Genomic DNA, 22165 nt, shown 5'->3' with positions numbered 1-22165 from the left:
TACAGTGGGGAGAACAAGTATTTGATACACTGCCGATTTTGCAGGTTTTCCTACTTACAAAGCATGTAGAGGTCTGTAATTTTTTTATCATAGGTACACTTCAACTGTGAGAGACAGAATCTAAAACAAATATTCAGAAAATCACATTGTATGATTTTTAAGTAATTAATTTGCATTTTATTGCATGAAATAAGTATTTGATACATCAGAAAAGCAGAACTTAATATTTGGTACAGAAACCTTTGTTTGCAATTACAGAGATCATACATTTCCTGTAGTTCTTGATCAGGTTTGCACACACTGCAGCAGGGATTTTGGCCCACTCCTCCATACAGACCTTCTCCAGATCCTTCAGGTTTGGGGGCTGTCGCTGGGCAATACGGACTTTCAGCTCCCTCCAAAGATTTTCTATTGGGTTCAGGTCTGGAGACTGGCTAGGCCACTCCAGGACCTTGAGATGCTTCTTACGGAGCCACTCCTTAGTTGCCCTGGCTGTGTGTTTCGGGTCGTTGTCATGCTGGAAGACCCAGCCACGACCTATCTTCAATGCTCTTACTGAGGGAAGGAGGTTGTTGGCCAAGATCTCGCGATACATGGCCCCATCCATCCTCCCCTCAATACGGTGCAGTCGCCCTGTCCCCTTTGCAGAAAAGCATCCCCAAAGAATGATGTTTCCACCTCCATGCTTCACGGTTGAGATGGTGTTCTTGGGGTTGTACTCATCCTTCTTCTTCCTCCAAACACGGCGAGTGGAGTTTAGACCAAAAAGCTATATTTTTGTCTCATCAGACCACATGACCTTCTCCCATTCCTCCTCTGGATCATCCAGATGGTCATTGGCAAACTTCAGAAGGGCCTGGACATGCGCTGGCTTGAGCAGGGGGACCTTGCGTGCGCTGAAGGATTTTAATCCATGACGGCGTAGTGTGTTACTAATGGTTTTCTTTGAGACTGTGGTCCCAGCTCTCTTCAGGTCATTGACCAGGTCCTGCCGTGTAGTTCTGGGCTGATCCCTCACCTTCCTCATGATCATTGATGCCGCACGAGGTGAGATCTTGCATGGAGCCCCAGACCAAGGGTGATAGACCGTCATCTTGAACTTCTTCCATTTTCTAATAATTGTGCCAACAGTTGTTGCCTTCTCACCAAGCTGCTTGCCTATTGTCCTGTAGTCCATCCTAGCCTTGTGCAGGTCTACAATTTTATCCCTGATGTCCTTACACAGCTCTCTGGTCTTGGCCATTGTGGAGAGGTTGGAGTCTGTTTGATTGAGTGTGTGGACAGGTGTCTTTTATACAGGTAACGAGTTCAATCAGGTGCAGTTAATACAGGTAATGAGTGGAGAACAGGAGGGCTTCTTAAAGAAAAACGAACAGGTCTGTGAGAGCCGGAATTCTTACTGGTTGGTAGGTGATCAAATACTTATGTCATGCAATAAAATGCAAATTAATTACTTAAAAATCATACAATGTGATTTTCTGGATTTTTGTTTTAGATTCCGTCTCTCACAGTTGAAGTGTAACTATGATAAAAATTACAGACCTCTACATGCTTTGTAAGTAGGAAAACCTGCAAAATCGGCAGTGTATCAAATACTTGTTCTCCCCACTGTAAATGAAAGAGGGGAAGAAAAAAAAAAGATCAATTTTAGAATAAGGCTTTAAAGTAACAAAATGTGGAAAAAGTCAAGGGGTCTGAATACTTTCCCGAATGCACTGTATACAGCAACACCTCCCCCATAAGCATTCCTGTCTTTTCTGTAGATGTTATTTCCCTGTATTGCTACTGCTGGATCAAAGGAATTATCTCAGTGAGTTCCAGAGATGAACAGTACAGTGCATTCCAAATTCAATAGGCAAGTAAACAAAACGTTTTCAAATAAAAACTATACCAGAAAATGTCAAAGCGTATATAACGCCCGTCCAAGAGACTGTTGACCAATCGCGTTCACATTGTCATGCTGTGACACACAGTTCCTAAGCTAAATCTCACGAAATCCCTTTTTAAAGTCAGGGTATGAGTCGAGAAACATGCCTATTGTCCTTGAAAGTACATAATGTTACGTTTGCAAAGCTATACGATATTACAGAGAACAAGTTGATTACCTCTAATTATCTCTGAAAATATTTGTATTGTTGTGCTTCTTGTTCACGGAGGGTAATTCATGCCAATGTTCTTTTCTTTAAGCTGTTAATACGAATCGAAAGGAGTTTCCGATATCCTCATTTCTTAAAGTATTTCTGGTGATAGCAGGTGATAGTGATACACAAGCTAGGTCTATTTGAAACATTGCCATCCCATGGCAGCATTTACCAGCCACCAGGTTCAGAAGATTTAAAACCACAAAAATATTTAAAACCCAATTCTATTTTTGCCCAAAATCAAGATGTAAATTATTCAAACTGAACATAATATTATTATTTAATATAATATTATTTTAGGCTATTTTAGTTCGAGTCAAAGATAGTTTTGGAATAGTTTTAATTTTTCAAACAGGTTTGTTATTTTATTTCAGTTTACTAAATAGTTTCCCCCTAATTACTTTTTCTATAATAAGCATGGAGGTTTCCCCTATCAACCAGTCATAGGTACTGGTGACAAAGCGCCTCGTAACCTAGCTGGGAATGGGACAGACGGAACCCTTCTGTGGTAACAGACAGGGGCGATTTGAAATCAAATCTAATTCCCAGGAATGGGGTTCATATGAACCACAGAGACTGTGTGTGGGATAATAACATGGCCCTGTCCAACCCTGCTTGTTCCCTCGACTCCGCTACCAATCACCAATCTCCAACAGGGTCCTTAACCTGTATCACTAGACACCTCATAGTGAGCTACAGGTAGGAATCAGCAATGAATCCCAATAATGAGACACCTCTGGGGGGGGTGTCAGCATCATTTAAAAATATAAATAAATATGTGTTTTATGACAAACCGTTTTTTACAAATCCGTCAAGACACCAACTTAGACTTTACCGTGAAATGCTTTACTTACAAGCCCTTAACCAACAGTGCAGTTCAAGAAGAAGAAAACATTTACCAGGTAGACTAAAATAAAAAGTAATAATACAAAGTAACACAATGAGAATAACAATAACAAGGCTATATACAGGGGGCACCGATACCGAGTCAGTGTGGAGGTTATATACAGGGGGCACCGATACCGAGTCAGTGTGGAGGTTATATACAGGGGGCACCGGTACCGAGTCAGTGTGGAGGCTATATACAGGGGGCACCGGTACTGAGTCAGTGTGGAGACTATATACAGGGGGCACCAGTACCGAGTCAGTGTGGAGACTATATACAGGGGGCACCAGTACCGAGTCAGTGTGGAGGCTATATACAGGGGGCATCGGTACTGAGTCAGTGTGGAGGCTATATACAGGGGGCATCGGTACTGAGTCAGTGTGGAGGCTATATACAGGGGGCACTGGTACCGAGTCAGTGTGGAGGCTATATACAGGGGGCATCGGTACCGAGTCAGTGTGGAGGCTATATACAGGGGGCACCAGTACAGAGTCAGTGTGGAGGCTATATACAGGGGGCATCGGTACCGAGTCAGTGTGGAGGCTATATACAGGGGGCACCAGTACAGAGTCAGTGTGGAAGCTATATACAGGGGGCACCGGTACCGAGTCAGTGTGGAGGCTATATACAGGGGGTACCGGTACTAAGTCAGTGTGGAGGCTATATACAGGGGGCACCGGTACTGAGTCAGTGTGCGGGGTTACAGGCTAGTTGAGGTAATCTGTACATGAAGGTAGGGGAGTGTAGTGACTATGCATAGGTAACAAACAACCAGCGAGTAGCAGCAGTGCACCAAAATGGAGGGGGGTGGGGGGGGTCAATGTAAATTGTCCGGTGGTGATTTTATGAATTGTTCAGCAGTCTTATGGCTTGGGGGTAGAAGCTGTTGAGGAGGCTTTTGGTTCTAGACTTGGAGCTCCGGTACCACTTGCCGTGCAGTAGCAGAGAAAACAGTCTATAACTTGGGTGACTGGAGTCTCTGACAATTTTGTGGGCTTTCCTCTGACACCGCCTATTATATAGGTCCTGGATGGCAGGAAGCTTGGACACAGTGATGTACTGGGCCGTTCGCACTACCCTCTGTAGCGCCTTAGGGTCAGATGGCGAGCAGTTGCCATACCAGGTGGTGATGCAACCAGTCATTATTTGACTATTTTACCTGCCAGAGCCAGTCTACCTCTGAAAATAACATACAGTCCTTGGACCTTGAGGAGTAACGGGGGCAGCAATCAGCAGTAGAAACCGTAACAAAGCGTACTCCCTGCCTGTTTCGGTAAAAAGCATATTGGGCAAAGCTAATAGGAGATATTGAGGACTACAGTATTTCAGGTATTGTCATTGGATGCATTTGATCAATTGTTAATGTTTTGTTGATGGTCCACTCTTGATGTTCTACACGTTACAGTGTAGCTTCAGCCAGTCCTACAGAACAACATTAAAGTGTAGAACCCCTTTACTGCATATTGGTTCAACGACTGCAGAGACGGTACTTACTGGGGTTAAACAGATCTCCAAACTCCTCTTCTTCCTTGTCCTCTTTCAATGTGACAGTCATCTCCCCCTCCTCCTCTTTCACTCCAAAAACTGCATAATCCTCTTTCTCTTCCTCTTCTTTTACTGTAACATCTTCCTCCTCTTTCACTCTGAACGCGTCTTCCTCTTCTTTCACTGTAAAGTCTTTCTCTTCTTCCTTCACGGTAACAGCCCCACCCTCTACTTGTATTTGTATTGTAACATCCTTCTCTTCCTCCTCCTCTTTCTCTTTAACGAGAGCTTCTTTCTCCGTCCAGCAGACCCCCTCTTCTGTAGCAGGAGGAGAGTAGCTTAGTGAACTCATGGTCGGAAATGTTAGCTAGCTAGCATTAGCGACTAGCCTAGTTCAAAGCTAACTTAGCAAACAAGCTAGCTGACAAACAACGTAAATATATAATTACATGGGCCAACAAGTACATACAACAGAAGTGTGTTTCAAACACATCGACTAATATACACCAAAACAGTGTAAAGAGCGTGAATATTGTAGCTATGTTTGCTAGAAAGCTGCCGAGGTGTCTGACTAGCTGTTGTTGTTGAAGGAGCGTCCCGTCCACTAGATTATACGTCACACTGGCAGCATCGCCTGAACCTAAAAGACGCACATCGCCATCTGCTGACTGGAGTGGGCAACGCAGTTTAGGAACCAAAAGTTTATTTTTCATTTATTTCATAAAAGTGTTATATTATATTATGCCGTTCAAAGAGACGCATGTGTTGATTGATTCGTGTTTAATGAGTGATAATTTAAAACAAACGTTACACCCACTACATATTTGCATTGATCCATACTTCTGACATGGATCATTTTGACCCCAGAGGCATATCTTTGATCATAGCCAAAATGTGGTTTATTCAATTGTTCCAATTTTTCATGACTTTGTCAATCAACTTGTTCTTAATAAATCTAAATCATGGTTTAGTGTTTCTGTATCAAATGGACTTTTAACAAATTCAAATCCTTTGGAGTCATTTTGACCCCAGCCAAAAGCACCTTTGATAAATAGGACGTTTATTTCAAATCAAATCACATTTTATTGGTCATATACACGTGTTTAGCAGATTAGTTATTGCGGGTGTAGTGAAATGCTTGTGTTTCTAGCTCCGACAGTGCAGTAATATCTAACAAGTAATATCTAATAATTTCACAACATATACCCAATACACATACATCTAAGTATTTGAATCTAGGTTTCTCTGTAGACATGATCAATCCCACCAGAGGGTGGAGGGGCACCTGTATCAGTGGTTTTGACCAGATAGACACCTGCAGATATAGTGCCTCCCATGTATTCTCCCAAGATTGGATTTTTCTATGCCACGTATCACATGACTGTGTACAAAACTGCCAACGGAAGAAAACTCTACCAGGGGTATACAGTGCATTCGTTAAGTATTCAGACCCCTTCACTTTCTCCACATTTTGTTACATTAAAGCCTAATTCTAAAATGGAAGATTTTTTCCCTCATCAATCTACAAACAATACCCCATAATGACATCACAATACCCCATAATGGCATCACAATACCCCATAATGACATCACAATATCCCATTATGACATCACAATACCCCATAATGACAAACCAAAAACAGGTTTTTAAACATTTTTGCACAATTATTTACATTGTTGCAAATGTATTTAAGTATTCAGACCCTTTACTATGAAATTCGAAATTGAGCTCAGATGCATCCTGATTCCATTGATCATCCTTGAGATGTTTCTACAACTTGATTGGAGTCAACCTGTGGTAAATTCAATTGATTGGACATGAAAGGCACACACCTGTCTGTATAAAGTCCCACAGGTAACCAAGCCACGAGGTCAAAGGATTTGTCCGTAGAGCTCTGAGACAGTATTGTGTCGAGGCCCAGATCTGGGGAAGGGTACCAAAACATTTCTGCAGCATTGAAGGTCCCCAAGAACACAGTGGCCTCCATCATACTTAATGGAAGAAGTTTGTTATTATTATTATGTGTAGTCTGAATCCGTGAGGCTGCAGGGATTTGTAGTCTTAGTGGCCTCTGTCATACTTAATGGAAGAAGTTTATTATTATTATTATTTGTAGTCTTGCACGTCACCTACTTTGATGCTAATAAGCATTTACAAATAAGGTTTATTACGGATTACCATTAGTTCCAGCCAAGGCAGCAGCTACTCTTCCTGGGGTTTATTAAGGATCCCCATTAGTTCCTGCCAAGGCAGCAGCTACTCTTCCTGGGGTTTATTAAGGATCCCCATTAGTTCCTGCAAAGGCAGCAGCTACTCTTCCTGGGGTTTATTATGGAGCCCCATTAGTTCCTGCCACCCTCCCCTAACCCGGACGACACTGGGACAATTGGGCGCCACCCTATGAGACTCCCGATCACAGCCGGTTGTGATACAGCCTGGATTAGAACCAGGGACTGTAGTGACGCCAATGACAAGCACACCCATAACATGATGCAGCCACCAACATGCTTGAAAATATGAAGAGTGGTAGTCAGTGATGTGTTGGATTTGCCCCAAACATAACACTTTGTATTCAGGATAAAAAGTGAATTTCTTTGCCACATTGTTTTGCATTATTACTTTAGTGCCTCATTGCAAACAGGATAAATGTTTTGGCATATTTTTTTCTGTACAGGCTTCTTCTTTCTTTCTTCTTTCTTTTCACTCTGTCATTGAGGTTAGCATTGTGGAGTAACTACAATGTTGTTGATCCATCCTCAGTTTTCTCCTATCACAACCATTAAACATTGTAACTATTTTAAAGTCACCATAGGCTTCATGGTGAAATCCCGGAGCGGTTTCCTTCCTCTCCAGCAACTGAGTTAGGAAGGACGCCTGCATCTTTGTAGTGACTGGTTGTATTGATACATCATCTAAAGTGTCATTAATAACTTCACCAATGATGCTCAAAGGGATATTCACCAATAGGTGTCTTTCTTTGCGAGGCATTAGACAACCTACCTGGTCTTTGTGGTTGAATCTGTGTTTGAAATTCACTGCTCGACTGAGGGCCATTACAGATAATTGTATGTGTGGGGTACAGAGATGAGGTAGTCATTCAAAAATCATGTTAAACACTATTATTGCACACAGAGTGAGTCCCTGCAACTTATTATGTGACTTGTTAAGCAACATCTTTACTCCTGAACTTATTTAGGCTTTTAATTACATTTGTAAACATTTCCAAAAACATAATTCCACTTTGACATTATGGGGTATTGAATCCATTATATATTCAGGCTGTAACACAACAACATGTGGGACCAGTCAAGCGGTGTGAATAGTTTCTGAAGTCTCTGTATATATAAAACTCCCCCCACCCAGCAATCTAATAGCATCAGTAAAATCTGTTGAAATAAAACCACAGATAAATATACCTAACATAGTACAATCTAATAGCATCAGTCAAATCTGTTGAAATAAAACCACAGATAAATATACCTAACATAGTACAATCTAATAGCATCAGTCAAATCTGTTGAAATAAAACCACAGATAAATATACCTAACATAGTACATCTATTAAACAATACATCACAATACATCAGAAATAGTTACACATTATAGAGACCCATTCCTGGATGTACAGGTCTGTTGGATAAACCTTCAGAAATAGTTACACATTATAGAGATCCATTCATGGATGTACAGGTCTGTTGGATAAACCTTCAGAAATGTCCGCTGCTGATTTCTTCCAGGTGTCCATAGCGGACACCCTGGTCCTGTGAATCCTGGCCGTGGACAAATTCTCAGTCAGAAACATAAGTCAGAACACAGCCTCTCTATTCTCTCATGTGTTTTCAGGTCCTCTGACTGGGAAAATGTCTTTTCACAATGAGAGCAGTGGTATGTTGTCTCCTCCTGTGTATTAGTATGTTGGAAAGGCTTCTCTCCTGTGTGTTTTCTCTCATGCTTTTTCAGACTCCCTGACCACCTAAAACTTTTTTCACACTGGGAACATTGGAAAGGTTTTTCTCCTGTGTGTATTCTCTCATGCGTTTTCAGACTCACTAACCACCTAAAACTCTTTCCACAGTGAGAACAGTGGTAGGGCTTTTCTCCTGTATGTATTCTCTCATGCGTTTTCAGACTCCCTGACCACCTAAAACTCTTTCCACAGTGGGAGCAGTGGTGTTGGTTAGGCGTCTCTGGGTCTGTTTCCTCTGAGGAACTCTTCCCGCTGTCAGAGTCTGGTCTCTCTCCTGCCAAAAGACAAACAGATTATTTAGTTAAACAGAGAGACCTGAATGAAGCCTGTATTAAATAAAATTGTCTTCCTATGAGGTTTAATCTAGGCTAAATCCCTCAATAACCTGAGGTCAGTCTTCACAACATTACATCATTAAAAATAAACTTGGTGACGGTGAGATTTAAAAACAAATGATGTAGAGCTCCAAATCTAATTTCTCAGGGAATGTCATGATGTCATAATAAGAGCTCTATAATAATAGATAATGTCATGGTTACAGGCTGAGCAGAGCTCTATAATAATAGATAATGTCATGGTTACAGGCTGAGCAGAGATCTATAATAATAGATAATGTCATGTTTTAGGCTGAACAGAGATCTATAATAATAGATAATGTCATGTTTATAGGCTGAGCAGAGCTCTATAATAATAGATAATGTCATGTTTATAGGCTGAACAGAGCTCTATAATAATAGATAATGTCATGTTTATAGCAGAGCTCTATAATAATAGATAATGTCATGTTTATAGCAGAGCTCTATAATAATAGATAATGTCATGTTTATAGGCTGAGAGCTCTATAATAATAGATAATGTCATGTTTATAGCAGAGCTCTATAATAATAGATAATGTCATGTTTATAGGCTGAACAGAGATCTATAATAATAGATAATGTCATGGTTACAGGCTGAACAGAGCTCTATAATAATAGATAATGTCATGTTTATAGGCTGAACAGAGCTCTATAATAATAGATAATGTCATGTTTACAGGCTGAGCAGAGCTCTATAATAAATAGATAATGTCATGTTTATAGTCTGAGCAGAGCTCTATAATAATAGATAATGTCATGTTTATAGGCTGAGCAGAGCTCTATAATAATAGATAATGTCATGTTTATAGGCTGAACAGAGCTCTATAATAATAGATAATGTCATGTTTATAGGCTGAGCAGAGCTCTATAATAATAGATAATGTCATGTTTTAGGCTGAACAGAGATTTATAATAATAGATAATGTCATGTTTTAGGCTGAACAGAGATTTATAATAATAGATAATGTCATGTTTACAGGCTGAGCAGAGCTCTATAATAATAGATAATGTCATGTTTATAGGCTGAGCAGAGCTCTATAATAATAGATAATGTCATGTTTATAGGCTGAGCAGAGCTCTGTAATAATAGATAATGTCATGTTTATAGGCTGAACAGAGCTCTATAATAATAGATAATGTCATGTTTATAGGCTGAGCAGAGCTCTATAATAATAGATAATGTCATGTTTATAGGCTGAACAGAGCTCTATAATAATAGATAATGTCATGTTTACAGGCTGAGCAGAGCTCTATAATAATAGATAATGTCATGTTTATAGGCTGAGCAGAGCTCTATAATAATAGATAATGTCATGTTTATAGGCTGAGCAGAGCTCTATAATAATAGATATTGTCATGTTTATAGGCTGAGCAGAGCTCTATAATAATAGATAATGTCATGTTTATAGGCTGAACAGAGATGGTTGTTTGCCATTCTGTGAGACAATTAAGTTGTGATTTTGTGGTGGGGGGACTCTGATGGTATACACATGTTACAGTTAAGCAATAAGACCCGAGGAAGTGTGGTATATGGCCAATATAGCATGGTTAAAGACTGTCCTTAAGCACGACGCAACGCAGAGTGCCTGGATACAGCCCTTAGCCGTGGTATATTGGCCATATATCACAAACCCCTGGGGTGGATTATTGCAATTATAAACTGGTTACCAACGTAATTAGAGCAGTAAAAATACATGTTTTGTCATACCCATGGTATACGGCCTGATATACCACGGCTGTCAGCCAATCAGCATTCAGGGCTTTAATCACCCATTTTAAAATGTAGCTTTAACATTATATTATCACATAAATTCCTATAGTACAGAACAACATTTTCAAGTATAGAATTTCAGTAGCATGCTGCTTAAAAACCACACATTCATTAAAAACCTTTAGAGAGTTAGAGCCCGTTTTTAAGACAGTACTTACTGGTGGTAATCAGATCTCCTGACTCCTCTGTCAATATGACCGTTATCTCTCCCTCTTTCTCCTTCTTCACTCCAAAAACTGCATCCTCCTCTTTCTCTTCCTCCTCCTCTTTCACTCTGAACGAGTCTTCCTCTTCCTTCACTGTAACGTCTTTCTCTTCTTCTTTCACTGTAACAGCCTCACCCTCTACTTCTTGTTTTACTGTGACAACCTCTTCTTCCTTCTCCTCTTTCACGACAATGTTCAGCCCCAGAGCTTCTTTCTCCGTCCAGCAGACCTCTTCTTTAACAAGAGTGGGGATGTTTAGGGAGCTCATGGTCGGAGATGTTAGCTAGCTAGTTAGCATTAGCGACTAGCCTAGCGCTAGGCAAATTTAAGACGTCTGCCTGACTAACAACGTAAATATGAAAATAAATGGGGCAACTCGCTATAAAACAGAAGTATGTCTAAAATACATAGGCAAATATGCACTGAAACAGTCTAAAAAGCTTGAATGTTTAGGCCATGTCGCCTAGCAAGCTACTGAAGTGACTGACTCGCTGTTGTTGTTGAAGTGTCCCGTCCACTAGATTATACGTCACACTGGCAGCATCGTCATCAGCTGACTGGAGTGGGTAACGCAGTCTAAGGAAATGTTTATTTTATTTCCTGACAAAAAAAAATATTTTAAAATGTATTTCATTAAATAATATTATATTGATACGTCCAAAGTTAAGCATGTGTTGATTGATTAGTGAAGATGTGTAATGAATGAGAATTTAAACTTTACATCTAACGCTGCATTTAAGGCAATGTCATATTCATTCAGTCAAACAAACGCTCTGCAGCGTCTGGTTTAACAGTGATCTACGTTCTATGAAAGCTGCTGGGAGCAAACTGGAGAATAGCTAGTCCCTGGTATATCACCAGACTGCATACAAACCTAACTACATCCCCAGTCCCTGGTATATCACCAGACTGCATACAAACCTAACTGCATCCCCAGTCCCTGGTATATCACCAGACTGCATACAAACCTAACTGCATCCCCAGGCCCTGGTATATCACCAGACTGCATACAAACCTAACTGCATGCATAGTCCCTGGTATATCACCAGACTGCATACAAACCTAACTGCATCCCCAGGCCCTGGTATATCATCAGACTGCTGTGACGACCCTCCCACTCTGTCTGCAGAATTCTTTCTCTTTGATCTTGTTTTCCTTAATAGGATGTCGGTGGGCGGAGCCGGGAGGGTCTTCAGTGAAATGGGACATACCTGGGCTCGGGTGTGTCCCAGGATAAATGCACCTCTTCCCCAGTCATTGAGGAGACTCTCTCCATGCAGACACAGACAGATTTTGGTTGTTTGGGTGTGTCCCAGGATAAATGCACCTCTTCCCCAGTCATTGAGGAGACTCTCTCCATGCAGACACAGACAGATTTTGGTTGTTTGGGCTCGGGTGTGTCCCAGGATAAATGCACCTCTTCCCCAGTCATTGAGGAGACTCTCTCCATGCAGACACAGACAGATTTTGGTTGTTTGGGCTCGGGTGTGTCCCAGGATAAATGCACCTCTTCCCCAGTCATTGAGAAGACTCTCTCCATGCAGACACAGACAGATTTTGGTTGTTTGGGCTCGGGTGTGTCCCAGGATAAATGCACCTCTTCCCCAGTCATTGAGGAGACTCTCTCCATGCAGACACAGACAGATTTTGGTTGTTTGGGCTCGGGTGTGTCCCAGGATAAATGCACCTCTTCCCCAGTCATTGAGGAGACTCTCTCCATGCAGACACAGACAGATTTTGGTTGTTCGGGTGTGTCCCAGGATAAATGCACCTCTTCCCCAGTCATTGAGGAGACTCTCTCCATGCAGACACAGACAGATTTTGGTTGTTTGGGCTCGGGTGTGTCCCAGGATAAATGCACCTCTTCCCCAGTCATTGAGGAGACTCTCTCCATGCAGACACAGACAGATTTTGGTTGTTCGGGTGTGTCCCAGGATAAATGCACCTCTTCCCCAGTCATTGAGGAGACTCTCTCCATGCAGACACAGACAGATTTTGGTTGTTTGGGCTCGGGTGTGTCCCAGGATAAATGCACCTCTTCCCCAGTCATTGAGGAGACTCTCTCCATGCAGACACAGACAGATTTTGGTTGTTTGGGCTCGGGTGTGTCCCAGGATAAATGCACCTCTTCCCCAGTCATTGAGAAGACTCTCTCCATGCAGACACAGACAGATTTTGGTTGTTTGGGCTCGGGTGTGTCCCAGGATAAATGCACCTCTTCCCCAGTCATTGAGGAGACTCTCTCCATGCAGACACAGACAGATTTTGGTTGTTTGGGCTCGGGTGTGTCCCAGGATAAATGCACCTCTTCCCCAGTCATTGAGGAGACTCTCTCCATGCAGACACAGACAGATTTTGATTGTTTGCGTTGGCACCTTTCAACACCCCTCATTATCACATGTAAACACCCGACCAATCACTTACACTACTGACTAAACACACACACCAGTGTTAATTGTATTTACTTTACTTCAGTTAATAAATATATTTTGTTATTCTTTATCTCCACGTTGTCTCACTTTTTGTCACGGTCTTCGAGCCGGTTCGTGACACTATGGTCAGCAAGCTGGAGCCCAACTAATGGAGACCAGTTAGAACCCAACTAACAAAACTCAACTAAAACATGACTGCAGATCAGAAGAGACATACAGAATGATGGCAGGGAAAATCCCCAATTATTATAGATGACGTCCCACACCGTAGCAGCATAGCCTTTATGTCATTATTATAGATGACATCCCACACCGTAGCAGCATAGCCTTTATGTCATTATTATAGATGACATCCCACATCGTAGCAGCATAGCCTTTATGTCATTATTATAGATGACATCCCACACCGTAGCAGCATAGCCTTTATGTCATTATTATAGATGACATCCCACACCGTAGCAGCATAGCCTTTATGTCATTATTATAGATGACATCCCACACCGTAGCAGCATAGCCTTTATGTCATTATTATAGATGACATCCCACACCGTAGCAGCATAGCCTTTATGTCATTATTATAGATGACATCCCACACCGTAGCAGCATAGCCTTTATGTCATTATTATAGATGACATCCCACACCGTAGCAGCATAGCCTTTATGTCATTATTATAGATGACATCCCTCACCGTAGCAGCATAGCCTTTATGTAATTATTATAGATGACATCCCACACACCGTAGCAGCATAGCCTTTATGTAATTATTATAGATGACATCCCACACCGTAGCAGCATAGCCTTTAGGTCATTATTATAGATGACATCCCACACCGTAGCAGCATAGCTTCTTTGTCATTATTATAGATGACATCAGGCAGGTTGATTTCCTCTGTCATTTTGAGCCCACGGCAAGAAGGCACCAGAGCCCACCGTGCTGACAGTGTCAGTAGTAGTAAACTGTCATCCATTTTAGTATCAAAATATATCAAATTAACCTGGAAAAGGACTCAATGTCCCCCTCTAGTGGCGAATAAGTATAATACACCTAAACTAACAAAACCGGGCAAATAAACTGTCTGGTGTTCATGCGTTTATAAAACATATACTTTATACATTTGTCATAAATTACCTGCATTGATGAGACACACAGTGTGGATGAATGATCAGTAGTCGACAGGGTAAAAATAGCACTCCTAAAGAAGATGCATTTTCCAGTTAGATACCAACCTGAAAGAGGGAACTTTAGCATAAAACCCACATGGAAAACTGAGATTTGGCAAATAACATATAAAGAGAGGCTTATTTGACGCCAAACCAACAACAGTAGTTACTAAAACATAAATTGCTAATGTATGATTTAAAAGGTGGATTTTATGATGTAATGTCAACTTTATATATTTCTATCCCGGGACTATTCAATTTTGAACTCACCCACAGCAATTCTTCATAAATCTGCTGTGGATTACCCAGAATCCCGAAATAAATTAATACATATGTGATGACACAAAAACATAACTGGTTGTGTTTATAGGGAACCAGATCGTGAACACAACTAAGTTACTAAGTCTTTAACCACACTGTATTGTTACACTGGTGAGTAAAAACTCATGCTTCCTACACTAACTTTTTGTCTGAACATTATAATATATATTTTACGTCACACTAGCGTCATTGTCTTAAAGTCGCACATCTCCATCGCAGTCAGAGGTTCAGACTGAGCGTTACCCACTCCAGTCAGTAGATGGCGGTGTGGGATTTTAAGGCAATGCTGTTAGTGTGACGTATAATCTAGTGGACGGAACGCAATGCTGTTAGTGTGACGTATAATCTAGTGGACGGAACGCTTCTTTCAGCAGCAGCAACAGTTAGTCAGACACCTCGGTAGCTTGCTAGACAAAATAGACGAACCCATAAAGCTCTTTAGACGCTATAGTGTATATTAGCCACTGTGTTTTAAACCCTCGTCTGTCGTCTAGTTAGTAAGTTATCCTATTTCATTTCATATTTACGGTGTTGTTGTTATTATTCAGCTGGCGGGCTGGTTAAGTTAGCATTAGCCTAGCTAGCTAACATCTCCGACCATGAGTTCACTAAATTACTCTCTTCCTGCTGAAGAAGAGACGGTCTGCTGGACGGAGAAAGAAGCTCTCATCAAAGAGGAGGAGGAAGAGAAGGATGTTACAATACAAAAACAAGTAGAGGGTGAGGCTGTTACAGGGAAAGAAGAAGAGAAAGACGTTACAGTGAAAGAAGAGGCGTTCAGAGTGAAAGAGGAGGAGGGTGTTACAGTAAAAGATGAGGAGGATTCAGTTTTTGAAGTGAAAGCGGAGGATGGGGAGTTTACGGTCTCATCGGAAGAAGAGAAGGAAACTGGATATCTGGGCCCGATTTCCCAAACGCAATTTAAGGCATCCAGTGGTTCTAAAGATGAACTTAGCCATAAGATGGTTTTGAGAAACCGGGCCGTGATTACCACTGGTAAGTACTGTCTTAAATACAGAGGTACAAACTCTGCAGTTGTTGAACTGATGTTTGGTGTTAAAAGGGAAATCTGCAATTGCTACATCCATATTTTGACTTTAAATTATTTATTTTATAGCCATTGATTCTTGGAGAATATAACACATGCCTCATGAGCTTAGTTCAACTGTTGTACCCCATCAGAACCCCAAATAAGCTTTTTTACTCCAATGTTTAGCAACAATGTAAATCAACACTGTATAGCCTCAACATGGTTAACTACAATGTTGATATCATGGATGGTCAGTCCTTTCATCCATAGGTCTGTCTATGAATTTGAGAGTAGTTAAATGTCTCCAGGCCCATCATAATCTTATTACCAAAACAGTTGTGGATTGAGAGCCTTGTTATTGTTTCAACTGCAGGTTGGTTGATTGATGTGTGGCTTTTTTAAAGGGACAACCTAGTATTTAAACAGCAACAAAATGGCTGCCAAGAGACTTGGTTTGGTAAACAGCTGAGGGATGGGGCTGGAGAAATGTAACCACTCTCAAATTCATAGAGAAAGCTATTGTAGCAACCCTAACTCATTACCTAGCGACCTCGTCAAGAAGTTCAGACATCTTGGTGTAACAGTTATAAGGTGTTGGCTTGACAGTCGCTGGACCCAGGTTTGAGTTCAGCTCAGGGCTTCCCCACGAATTCACTACACTATGAATACAAGGACTGGCCATGCATGATGTCATAATGATAGTTTAACCAGGTTTCTTTGAAGGTGGAAGGAGCCACAGTTATACACCTGAACCTGCTTACTGCACAACACAATCCATCAATCAGATTGATACATGAGTGTGTAGGTGGGGGTTATAGGGTGTCTAATTGTTCTACATTTTTTCAATATTAGTGATATAAAATAGCCTGTTTTGTTTTTGCACAGACATCTCACCCTTACCTAAACAGCACCCTCACCTGAGAAGTAGAAATCAAAGGGAGAGAAACTATGAATTTAATAACTGCAGTTGACATAGCTAAGTAAATGGAAGAATACTCCTATTGCAATGTGGATGGCCCTTAAGATAACCCCGGCGCCGGAAAGAGATGGCTGCCTCGCTTCGCGTTCCTTGGAAAATATGCAGTATTTTGTTTTTTTACGTGTTATTTCTTACATCGGTACCCCGGGTAATCTTAGGTTTCATTACATACAGTCGGGAGGAACTACTGAATATACGATTAACGTCAACTCATCATCGTTCCTACCAGGAATATGACTTTCCCGAAACGGATCCAGTGTCTTGCCTTCCACACAATACAATGGATCTGATCCCAGCCGGCGACCCTGTGCGACGCCGAAAAAGGGGAAAACGTGGCGGTCTCGTGGTCAGGCTTCGGAGACGGGCACATCGCGCTCCACTCCCTAGCATACTACTCGCCAATGTCCAGTCTCTTGACAATAAGGTTGATGAAATCCGAGCACGGGTAGCATTCCAGAGAGACATCAGGGATTGCAACGTGCTCTGCTTCACGGAAACATGGCTAACTCAAGGGACGCTAACGGAGTCGGTGCAGCCAGCTGGTTTCTCCATGCATCGCGCCGACAGAAACAAACATCTTTCCGGTAAGAAGAGGGGCGGGGGGGTATGCCTTATGATTAACGAGAAGTGGTGTGATCATCATAACAACACACAAGAACTCAAGTCGTTCTGTTCACCTGATCTAGAACTCCTCACAATCAAATGTCGACCGCATTATCTACCAAGGGAATTCTCGTCAATCATAATCACAGCCGTATACATTCCCCCCCAAGCAGACACATCGATGGCCCTGAACGAACTTTATCTGACTCTTTGTAAACTGGAAACCACACACCCTGAGGCTGCATTCATCGTAGCTGGGGATTTTAACAAGGCTAATCTAAAAACAAAACTCCCTAAATTCTATCAGCATATCGATTGTGCTACCAGGGCTGGAAAAACACTAGACCATTGTTACACTAATTTCCGCGACGCTTATAAGGCCCTCCCCCGCCCCCCTTTCGGAAAAGCTGACCACGACTCCATTTTGTTGATTCCAGCCTACAAACAAAAACTCAAACAACAAGCTCCCGCGCTCAGGTCTGTTCAACGCTGGTCCGACCAATCTGAATCCACGCTTCAAGACTGCTTCGATCACGCAGATTGGAATATGTTCCGCATCGCGTCCAACAACAATATTGACGAATATGCTGATTCGGTGAGCGAGTTCATTAGGAAGTGCATTGACGATGTCGTACCCACAGCAACGATAAAAACATTCCCAAACCAGAAACCGTGGATTGACGGCAGCATTCGCGTGAAACTGAAAGCGCGAACCACTGCTTTTAACCAGGGCAAGGTGACCGGAAGCATGACCGAATACAAACAGTGTAGCTATTCTCTCCGCAAGGCAATCAAACAGGCCAAGTCTCAGTACAGAGACAAAATCGAGTCGAAATTCAACAGCTCAGACACAAGAGGTATGTGGCAGGGTCTACAGTCAATCACGGATTACAAAAAGAAAACCAGCCCCGTCGAGGACCAGGATGTCTTGCTCCCAGACAGGCTAAACAACTTTTTTGCCCGCTTTGAGGACAATACAGTGCCACTGACACGGCCCCCTACCAAAACCTGCGGGCTCTCCTTCACTGCAGCCGAGGTGAGTAAAACATTTAAACGTGTTAACCCTCGCAAGGCTGCAGGCCCAGACGGCATTCCCAGCCGCGTCCTCAGAGCATGCGCAGACCAGCTGGCTGGTGTGTTTACGGACATATTCAATCAATCCTTATCCCAGTCTGCTGTTCCCACATGCTTCAAGAGGGCCACCATTGTTCCTGTTCCCAAGAAAGCTAAGGTAACTGAGCTAAACGACTACCGCCCCGTAGCACTCACTTCCGTCATCATGAAGTGCTTTGAGAGACTAGTCAAGGACCATATCACCTCCACCCTACCGGACACCCTAGACCCACTCCAATTTGCTTACCGACCCAATAGGTCCACAGACGACGCAATCGCAACCACACTGCACACTGCCCTAACCCATCTGGACAAGAGGAATACCCATGTGAGAATGCTGTTCATCGATTACAGCTCAGCATTTAACACCATAGTACCCTCCAAACTCGTCATCAAGCTCGAGACCCTGGGTCTCGACCCCGCCCTGTGCAACTGGGTCCTGGACTTCCTGACGGGCCGCCCCCAGGTGGTGAGGGTAGGTAACAACATCTCCACCCCGCTGATCCTCAACACTGGGGCCCCACAAGGGTGCGTTCTGAGCCCTCTCCTGTACTCCCTGTTCACCCACGACTGCGTGGCCATGCACGCCTCCAACTCAATCATCAAGTTTGCGGATGACACTACAGTGGTAGGCTTGATCACCAACAACGACGAGACGGCCTACAGGGAGGAGGTGAGGGCCCTCGGAGTGTGGTGTCAGGAAAATAACCTCATACTCAACGTCAACAAAACAAAGGAGATGATTGTGGACTTCAGGAAACAGCAGAGGGAGCACCCCCCTATCCACATCGACGGGTCAGTAGTGGAGAAGGTGGAAAGTTTTAAGTTCCTCGGTGTACACATCACGGACAAACTGAACTGGTCCACCCACACAGACAGCGTTGTGAAGAAGGCGCAGCAGCGCCTCTTCAACCTCAGGAGGCTGAAGAAATTCGGCTTGTCACCAAAAGCACTCACAAACTTCTACAGATGCACAATCGAGAGCATCCTGTCGGGCTGTATCACCGCCTGGTACGGCAACTGCTCCGCCCACAACCGTAAGGCTCTCCAGAGGGTAGTGAGGTCTGCAGAACGCATCACCAGGGGCAAACTACCTGCCCTCCAGGACACCTACACCACCCGATGTCACAGGAAGGCCATAAAGATCATCAAGGACAACAACCACCCAAGCCACTGCCTGTTCACCCCGCTATCATCCAGAAGGCGAGGTCAGTACAGGTGCATCAAAGCAGGGACCGAGAGACTGAAAAACAGCTTCTATCTCAAGGCCATCAGACTGTTAAACAGCCACCACTAACATTTAGCGGCCGCTGCCAACATACTGACTCAACTCCAGCCACTTTAAAAATGGGAATTGATGGAAATTATGTAAAAATGTACCACTAGCCACTTTAAGCAATGCCACTTAATACAATGTTTACATACCCTACATTACCCATCTCATATGTATATATACTGTACTCTATATCATCTACTGCATCTTGCCATCTTTATGCAATACATGTACCACTAGCCACTTTAAACTATGCCACTTTATGTTTACATACCCTACAGTACTCATCTCATATGTATATACTGTACTCTATACCATCTACTGCATCTGCCATGCCGTTCTGTACCACCACTCATCCATATATCTTTATGTACATATTCTTTATCCCTTACACTTGTGTGTGTAAGGTAGTAGTGTGGAATTGTTAGGTTAGATTACTGTTGGTTATTACTGCATTGTCGGAACTAGAAGCACAAGCATTTCGCTACACTCGCATTAACATCTGCTAACCATGTGTATGTGACTAATAAAATTTGATTTGATTTGATTTGATTTGATTGATTTGGACTAGAGACACTGTTATGTAATTGTGATGAACTGAGAGAATATTTATGTAGCACTGTGTTTCATTAATCATGTGCTGCCTTCCCTGCTCCTATGTGCTTACCTCTTTCCCTTTCTGTCTTTTACACCTCTCTCTCCACCTCCTCTTTCTTCCTCTGTTTTTATAATGCACAAGTACAGATTGAACTTGTATTTATAACACTTGGACAATGAGCTTTTCAATCAAGCGTTTCACATTCTCTACTGGTTGAAATGAAGTGTAATGTGATGAAATACTCCACCTATCCTGTGTTTATCAGATCAATGCAGATGAAGGGCATTAGAAGTTGAGATGAACCGGTGTTAAGAGTATTTACATGATGCATAGGAAGTGTAGTGTTCTGTTTTTTAACATTATATTTCTGTATATATGAATTAACTAGTTAAATCCTGTTTCTAGTCTATTAGTTACAATGTGTAACCATTGATGTCCCAGGACCAAGATTGGCAAACACTGTTGAAGTGTACAATTGTAATACATACATGCAGACACAGCATCATTCAAAAACTGGATTTTGATACTCCTGGTATTGGATATGACTAAAAAATCATCTCACAGAACATTCATTCCTAAACTGCACATTTATTTGCAAAGGTAGAGTACATGATCAGTGAATATATTAAATGTACAGGCTACACAATGTGGGGATCTCATGCATGGTAATAACTACATATATGACTTGCATCCTTGGCACAACATGATATTATATTCTACTCAATCCATAGGCTTCATTAATGTCATTCAGACTGTTTTGAAGTTGATACAACTGGCTATGATAGCTGAGGTTCATAGCTAGGTTCTGAACTAATATGTATACCAAACGTTTGGGTCCATACACAGATCGGCTAGATAGCTAGCTAAACATCCATAGGCATAGAGGTATTTTAACCATCCACTGCACAATAAGCAAGAACATAGCTAGCTACGTGATTTCATCTATCTGCATAGCAAATATCAGCAAGGCAAGCTTACAAAATTGTACATTCAATTTGCAGTAAATTCTTCAGCTAGCTAGATTCTATACATCCACTGTTTCACAAATCAACAGCCTGGTTCGTTGGTTGTTTCATGAGTCCCTAAAACAACCAGAATTACAATTTCATACTCATGTCACAACACCCATAAAGCTAGCCAGCTAACTGGCTAATGTTAGCTAGTCAGCTAGCTGGCTAATGTTAGCTGGGTCAGCTAGCTGGCTAATGTTAGCTAGTCAGCTAGCTGGCTAAATCGCGATTTTCATGAATTAACTTTATGATAAAAAAAAATGCATAATCGTTTGTCTCTACATGAACTAACATTCCTGTCAACTGTACATGTTTTTGCATGATTAGTTATGACGTTATAATCCCTTACATTTGCTTCCATCCTAGTATTTCTGTCCGCCATCTTTGATTCAGTTCTGTGTAGGGGTTCCCCTCTCTCCTAGTATTTCTGTCCGCCATCTTTGCTGAAGAAAGTCTAACAGTCACTAGCGAGCAGCAGCCTCCCCCGGTCCTAGTGCCGTCCCGGTAAGATGTTTTCGATGCGATGGAACGGTTGACGAAATAAGAAATCACAGAAAAAATATATTGACTGATATTGATTTATTTAGGGGGGGCTAATTAATATTTTAGGACTAGCTAATTCCCTGAATCCTACCCTTTAATTTTTTGTCTGAAAATTAAATTTACATTTTACTCAACTGCGTTACCCACTCCAGTCAGCAGATTGCGGGCTGCGATTTTAAGGCAATGCTGCTACTGTGACGTATAATCTAGTGGACGGGTCGCTTCTTTCAACAGCAGCAACAGACAGTCAGCCACCTCGGTAGCTTGCTAGCCAAAATAGACGAACCA

At 42.2% G+C, this 22165-nt stretch overlaps 3 protein-coding genes and 1 long non-coding RNA gene across 4 annotated transcripts in view; 1 reads left to right on the top strand and 3 right to left on the bottom strand.

The window, feature by feature from the left end:
* Positions 1-11081, bottom strand: part of LOC139552205 (zinc finger protein 391-like) — a 29387-nt gene extending 18306 nt beyond the window's left edge. The window contains exons 1-3 of the mRNA XM_071363694.1: positions 10766-11081; positions 8644-8754; positions 4670-4830 (exon numbers count right to left, since the gene is read on the bottom strand). Coding sequence (XP_071219795.1) covers positions 4670-4830; positions 8644-8754; positions 10766-11081 — 588 coding nt within the window. The remainder of the gene's footprint in view (positions 1-4669; positions 4831-8643; positions 8755-10765) is intronic.
* The window catches only part of LOC139550433 (uncharacterized), a 401870-nt gene that overhangs the window by 130981 nt on the left and 248724 nt on the right, over positions 1-22165 (bottom strand). The gene's annotated exons all lie outside the window — the stretch shown is intronic.
* The window catches only part of LOC139549547 (zinc finger protein 664-like), a 238764-nt gene that overhangs the window by 47679 nt on the left and 168920 nt on the right, over positions 1-22165 (top strand). The window lies entirely within an intron of this gene.
* The window catches only part of LOC139548377 (zinc finger protein ZFP2-like), a 372237-nt gene that overhangs the window by 302161 nt on the left and 47911 nt on the right, over positions 1-22165 (bottom strand). The window lies entirely within an intron of this gene.

Source organism: Salvelinus alpinus, chromosome 2 (genome assembly GCF_045679555.1).
Source record: "Salvelinus alpinus chromosome 2, SLU_Salpinus.1, whole genome shotgun sequence".
In the NCBI taxonomy this organism is placed as follows: domain Eukaryota; kingdom Metazoa; phylum Chordata; class Actinopteri; order Salmoniformes; family Salmonidae; genus Salvelinus; species Salvelinus alpinus.
Note: the sequence above shows the minus strand (reverse complement) of the source record. Positions and strands in the feature narration are given on the sequence as shown.